The following is a 7,500-nucleotide window of genomic DNA, read 5'->3' as shown; positions in this document are numbered from 1 at the left end:
GTTTTGATTCCAATGTGACACTAAAGGCTAAGGAGTAAACGTTTTCCCAATCAACGATTACATCTGAATATTTATCTTGTAATTTTAGTTTAGCAGTGGGCGGAATCTGTTTTCTCTCAAGAAAAAGTTAATAAATCTGCTTCGGCTAGACATCAGTGATCGGCACATTGCCGCCGTCTGTTCTGACTGTTGGAGTTCTACAAATGTGAGCATTTAATGATATACAAGTGCAGGCTTTAGCAAGGGAATGCTATTCCGAAGGGATTGAGTTAACAATGCTCATAAGCAAAAATCTTTGTTCTGGGGATGTTAAAGATGTGAGGAAATCCAGTGAGAAAGAGCCGTTGGCAAATATTAAGTCACCTATTGTCAGAAATCCAAGGTCAATTATATCTTATCTCACTTTCATGTGAGACATTTTCTTTCGTAAACAATCATGCCAAAAGTGACTCCCTATACTCGAAAGAGAATTCAATCCCTCCTTCAGTAAGGTCTTCCTGCTGTAGCAATATTGATGGAATTAAAGACTGAAGGTTTATCAGCTAGCTACCCAAGTGTTGCTGTAATTGTGAGAAAAAAAAAAAACGTAGCCAGATCAGGGAGGCCAAGAACGGTAAACAAAGCAGCTAAGGCCTTAATTGACTCACAAATGCGGAAAAATGATGAAACAACCAGTCAACAGCTACAGAGACGGCAGGCTAGACATGCTGGTGCTGTCCATGCTTTCACCATTTGAAGATCAGATATTGCCAGTTGATCCATGAAGCAACCAAGATCAAGCGGCTCGAATTTTCCAGGAAAGTCATGGAAACTGGTGATACCTTTCACAACATAATTTTTACAAGTGCTCTATATCTCTTGAACAGTTTTGCAGAACCTGCTATCGCAAGATCGGAGAGCCAGCAAAGAGAAAGCCAAAACCAAAGCACCCGAGGAAAGTACACGTTTAAGCAGGAATTATAATCGTTATGGTGGAACAAAGATCTGTATCTTGGATGACATAATGGAGGCTGACTTGTACTGTGGTATTTTTGAAAGTGCACTCATCTCTTTTATCCAAAATAAGTTGCTAGACCACAGATTTATGCAGGTCAATGATCCAAACCACACTTCCAGACATGCCAAGGCATCCTTTGAGGAGAAGAAAATCAATTGGTGCCCTATCCCTTCAGAAAATCCTGACCTGAATCTTGAAGATTTATGGCATGAACTCAAATTTTACTTGAAGTCGCGAGTAAAGCCCACAACAAAGCAAGAACCTAAAAACTAAAATTGAAGAAATGTAATAAGTATATTGACCATGTGCTTCATAAAGTCATCCCAGCTGTTATTGTCACAAATGAAGGAGCAACAATGCAATGATAACTGCCGTTTGAAGAAAAAAAAAATGGCTCCAGCTTTTAGGAGCCACCACATTGAATAAAAACAATGATCACTGAACATGATTCTTGATTATATACAGAAGTACAGATGCCCTTTCTCCTGCAAAGCAGAAGGGTGCAAGTTCCCATTTTCAAATACTAATCGAAAAGTGCAAAAAAAAAAATGTTTTGAATTTGTCCTCCCTGAGTCTCCACCTCATGTATTCCAATTTTGTCCTTAAATCCCAAGTCAAGCAATGGGTCTCATTACCAAGACTCAATTATTGTTTTTATTCTGTTGATCATCCACTACAAATGATGTTCCTTGTCACTTGTCTGTGTTCAATCAGTCTAGAATTTACATTTCTGCCGGTCTCACCTAGGATCCTTACAACATCCGTGGTGCTCACAGACCCATCACTATCTTACGGAAACTACTGACTAACGTCAAAGACAAAGCCCAACTTTAGGACAGACAAGGAGCAGTTTATAAGATCAAGTGCGACTGCCAGGCCACTTACATGTATGTTGGTGAGACTGGCAGAAATTTGAGTGCTGGACTGACTGAACACAAGGAATAATGACGTCAACAATAACATTGCTGAACACCATCTGCAGACAAACCACAGAATCGACTGGGACTTTGATGAATGTGTTACCTACAGCACTAATTACTACCAACGGATCGTACTGGAAAGCTGGTTTACTAACTTAGAACAAACACCAATAAACTGATGGCTACAACTTCCCACACCCTACAAACGACTCATCGATGACATCAACAACAGACAAACAACACAGTGATTTACTCCATCACAGTACTGCCTGATGTTTTCTATGATACACATACATACCTTAGACCTATAGGCAGATCAGAATGCACCAATCGCTGTTTTGTCTTTACAGCCAATTTACATCTAGGCTCAATTGACAGTCGACCAATAACATTCCGAATAAGTTGACCAATGACATCTATGACCGGAGTTTTTATAGTATCTGACGTTACACAATCACTTCATTCTTAAGATGTCTTAAATGGCACATTTGAAATAGATGTTTCCAAGATCTTTCTTCCATCCACCTTCTGCCGCCTTTTCCTTCTCTTGTTTTTAAAACAATGCCTTGAGATATTGCCCTCTTTCAATTCCCTATCTTGGAGGCTGCAACAGGCTTAAGGTCCTAATGATTACTCAACAGCTTCTTAACCAGTTCTTTTTTGCAGTTTATAGTGTTCCAATTATATCCTAAGAGGTACTTTGATCTATCTAAATCATTTTTTTAAATAATAATATTGGCAATCTTCATTGATTTTTTGTCCGACTAAAGCGAGATAACGTTTTTATGGCTAAACAATATGAACTCCAGTTTCTGGGCTTGAAATCTAATGGTTGAGAAATCTGATATATGCATGCATGGTAATACAACATACATACATACCTACCTACCTACCTACCTACCTACCTACCTACCTACCTACCTACCTACCTACCTACCTACCTACATACATACATACATACATATACCGATCGACTATTTTCTTTTACACTAAATGCATGTACCTTGTTGTGTTTGGGAGGCAGTGATCACAGAAATTGTAAGGTACAGTCTTTTATTATTGCTATTTCATTTAAGCAATAGAGGACTTTTTCCTTGTTTCCATAGCCTCATATAAACACGAGTGGGAGTTGGGCGAATTCGAGACAGTTATGCAAACCCAAGACACAGTCAAGGGTTTGCATAACTGTAGAGAATTCTTCTAACGCCCCCGGGTGTTTAGATGAGGCTATGGAAACACGGAAAAAGTCCTCTATTGTTTTTATAAAATATTTCTCAAAGATAATTCGACAAATCAAGGAAAATGCTGGTTTTTTTCAATTCTTGATTGAAAAAGATTTTCTTGATACATGCTAATAGTTATTTCCTACCAGCCAATCAAAATGTGCGTCTAACAACACATAACCAATCAAAATACGTGCAATGTCACAGCCGTGTTTCCACACTCTCACCTAAACACAGCTATTGACCAATGAGAGTGCGCATACTATCCTTATTATTTTATAAATTCCTATGTTTTTTTATTTATATTTTCTTGGATCTCAGAGTCCATATTTAAGGCAATTTACAGACACTAAAGGATATTTTACCCTAAGGCAACAGATTAAAATGTTTCTCACTCTCAGGAAAAACATACCATCCTTGGTAACAATGGAGATTTTAAATTTTTGTGGCTTAATTCACATACATTTATCCATACCTTGTTTTGCTATGTGCCTTTTTACTATGATTTGTTGTAATGTTTTTCTTTTGCAATGCATTTCCTTGCTTGCTCGTGTTAATTTGGATAGATCTTTTTCACTTCCGTGGGATTTTTCTGTTTGCACTTTTAATTTTCACTCTTTCTGATTGAATCTATAACTCCATTGTATGCCTTGCATTTATCAGTTGATTAAGCATGACGTGTTGTTATTAGACTAAATTTATGCAAACTTTTCAGGTACAGTACAGGACCTTGTTCCTTTCACCATGTTATTACATGTTTGGATGCTTATTTAGCTATGTTGACAAAGTAGTAGCAGGAGCAGCAGCTGCAGGAGATGTATGACGGAAATCCAGGGGAAATCAATTTTGTTTTGAGTTAGCGCAAGGTTTGAATTAGCAAGGGTTGGAGTTACATGTATCAGGAGTCAATGTAGTAGAAGCAACAGCAGCAGCAGCAGCAGCAGCAGAAGTACAGGACCTTGTTCCTTTCACCATGTTATTACATGTTTGGATGCTTATTTAGCTATGTTGACAAAGTAGTAGTAGTAGTAGTAGCAGGAGCGGCAGCGGCAGCAGCTGCAGGAGATGACGGAAATCCAGGGAAATTGATTTTGGTTTGAGTTAGTGCAAGGTTTGAGTTAGGAGTCAATGTAGTAGAAGCAGCAGAAGCAGTAGTAGTTGTTGTTGTTGTGGTTGTTGTTGTTTACTAGTCAACCCCCTTTGTATCATCATCATCTTCATTTTAAAGTGGTACTATGATAAAAAAAATGTTTCCTTTTTTTCTTCAGATTTTGAAAGTGTGTTCGCTTAACACCTAACTGGCAGAATTTTGAGCTTTGAGTTTTATCCAAAGGCTGTTTATTTGAGTGTAAGTTTTGGATTTCACGGTCCGCCATTACTCACGTTCAAAACTGACCAATACCAATTAGACCTCAGAGGGTTGGATCTAGAGAATTTGACTTCATTTACTCACTAGCTTAAAATTACAGTGTGTAAGCGCAATTTATCATATATGCAAATCACGGGTTTAAAAGTGTGAAAGCCCGTAACTCCTGTGCTGCATATTAATTCAGCTGCGTACACACGCATTGCTTTTTTAAACTAGTGAGTCTTTGACGTCATTTTCTCCTCGACCCAGCTCTCTCAAGATTTTAAAGTTAGTAATGGCAGACCAGTAAATAAGAAAATTTCAGTTAAAATAAGCAGGTGTCTTTTTAAAATCAAAACTTAAAACTTGGGTCAGTTAGTGTTTAGTTAACATAGTTTTAAAATCCAAAGAAAAAAATATTTGTTTTTTTGGTCGTAGTACTGCTTTAACACCTTGAGGTATCATAATCCATGCTGTGTATGGTAAATGCGAAAAAACCACATGTTCAATGTACAATGCAAAAAACAATAACCATTAAAATACCATACTAAAACCTCTTTGTTGTCCTTCACATCAAAATGTTGAGGATGCCTGTTTTATGAGTCAATGACTCAATGAGTTATGAGTCAATGAGACTCACAGTCAATATAGCAATAATTTATAGAAAAGCCTAAGCACTCTCTGAAATTTTTGCTTTCATTTTATGGTTTAATTAACTGCACTAACTCATTGACTCATTGACTCGTTGACTCATAAATACTTAACACTCCAAAATGTTACCTTTGAGTGGTATTTTTGCTGTTTCTGTTTCGTTATTTTTCGTTCAATTCGATATTTGAAATAGGCTAAGCATTAATGTTTTTTTCATATAATGTAATACTTCGTTAATCGTACTGATGATCAATGTTGTTTTCAGACCCAGCTTACATAAAAAAAGTTTCACCCCCATCACCACATGAGTCTTGGATTGCACAGAATGTTACTTTTGTCTGCGAAGCAAATGGTGTTCCAACCCCAACAATCATTTGGAAAAGACCCGATGGAACTGAAGTAGAGAGAGTTGTCGGCAGTGAAAACGTGTTACATTTACTGATGCAAAAGGATGGAGATTTTGGATCATACTTGTGTGAAGCGAACAACACTGTGGGTTCTGTAGACAAACACACAGTTCAAGTGGATCAAATTAGTAAGTTAGCTATGTAGTATCCGTGCTAATGGTTACATGTCCATGTCCATGTATGGGTATGTGAAGCAAAGAGTCTATTCACATTTAAAAGTAGGAGTGCCACTTGAAGAAAAATCGACTGAAGTAACAAACACCATCATCACCAAAGATGCAGTAACGTGTGTTTCTAGAAATGCACATTGAATGATCACATGTTATTGTTGTTGTTATCGTTATCGTTATTATTATTATTAGTAGTAGTAGTAGTAGTAGTATTGTTTCCTGAGAAGTGTTTGCTAATAATCCAGAAGGGCCAGGTCCAAATCGTGGTCTTCAGTTACCACAAGTTGGGGTACAGCTGTAGTTCTATTGCATTGATAACACCTTCATCAGAATATGCAATGTACTCAATAAAATGATCTTTTGCAATTCCATGATGATGTTGTTAATACTACGATTTTCATTATTATTATTTATTATTATTATTATTATTATTATTATTATTATTATTATTCCAAAGGCTCTTGATATTAGCAGACAAGTAAAGAACTTTAAGAAAACGACGAAACCTTTGAGTTTAGACTAATGCATGCTTCAACAGAAACGTCTGCCATCCTCAGTTGGTCAGAATACAAAGCAATGGACGCTGAATTTAAAGTATGTTATTGTTATTGTTATTGTTATTATTATTATTATTATTATTATTATTATTATTATTATTATTATTATTATTAGTGTTGTTGTTGATATGCGTTTTTCATTTTTGTATCCTTGTAATAACTAACAATGGTTGAGTCCTTTACGGGAACAAATGAGCTCAACAATTGACCTGCTCCCAACTGTGTGGCTTCACAATTATATAGCTCAGTTGATAGAGCGTTGCACCAGCATCTCGGAGGTCATAGGTTTGAATCCCGTTGGAGCCACCTGAATTTTTCAGGTGTCTGCTGTAAGAAATAGTGGCTTAAGTTGTCCAGATGATTGCGAGGATCATTTATCCATTTCGTCAATACTGCATATAACAATGTTATTATGTACATTTTAATTTTGTTAAGGGCCACCCGATGCACCGACCATCACGACACAGGATAAAGACATTCAGGTTGAATCATTATGGGTAAAATGGACTCCACCAATTGATAATGGAGGGAGTAATATCACAGGATATCGTGTAATAGTTCTACAGGATGAAAAAGTGATAATAAATAAAACCACAACCTCTGACAAGCTTCAGTACTTTGTGGATAAAGGTTTGACCAAAAGCACGAACTATTCTTTGAGTGTCTCTGCCCTAAATAAGGTTTTTGAAGGAATGGCAGGTGAAAAGAATGTGATGACTAAGTATCAAGGTGAGAAATCCTATCTTACATTAGTGATACTGCATTAAGATGCAGTGTGTGTTTTTGTTTTGTTTTGTTTTTTTTTAATATAAGCTACAGTGCTTTGGTGGAGTTGGGATAATGGTTTCTCGACTATTTTTGTTTGCAAAGTTGCTGTATCAATGACAGTTACAATGACTTTCTGTCAATGAGAAATTACAAGAATGATGGTAGTGTAAAAGTGAGTGAAAAATAACTTGAAGAAATTGTTTAGGATGTTTGCACCACCTTTGAAAAGATCTTAAGGGAAGTGCAGGGTTTTTTGCTGTATGGTTTTGCAGTTTTCCTGACCTTCATTGTTCACCGATCATTGATGTCATAAAGGAGAATTGCTGACTTTAAACCGACTTGTCAATTACATGTATGGGAACATTTTATTGCTGTTGGTATCTGGGACAGTAAGACGTGATAGATTTTCTGTTGTTTCCTAAAGAAGCAGAAACCGTTAGCAATAACAAGGGATTGTAC

At 36.8% G+C, this 7,500-nt stretch overlaps 1 protein-coding gene across 5 annotated transcripts in view; it reads left to right on the top strand.

Annotated features, from left to right (window-relative positions):
* Positions 1-7,500, top strand: part of LOC138029748 (neural cell adhesion molecule 2-like) — a 39,700-nt gene that overhangs the window by 23,333 nt on the left and 8,867 nt on the right. For all 5 annotated transcript variants that reach the window (XM_068877556.1, XM_068877555.1, XM_068877554.1 and 2 more), the window contains 2 exons: positions 5,405-5,674; positions 6,709-7,002. In XM_068877556.1, coding sequence (XP_068733657.1) covers positions 5,405-5,674; positions 6,709-7,002 — 564 coding nt within the window. The remainder of the gene's footprint in view (positions 1-5,404; positions 5,675-6,708; positions 7,003-7,500) is intronic.

This window comes from Montipora capricornis, chromosome 13 (genome assembly GCF_036669925.1).
Source record: "Montipora capricornis isolate CH-2021 chromosome 13, ASM3666992v2, whole genome shotgun sequence".
Classification (NCBI taxonomy): Eukaryota; Metazoa; Cnidaria; class Anthozoa; order Scleractinia; family Acroporidae; genus Montipora; species Montipora capricornis.
The sequence above is the reverse complement of the archived record's forward strand: the minus strand, read 5'-3'. Positions and strand labels throughout refer to the sequence as shown.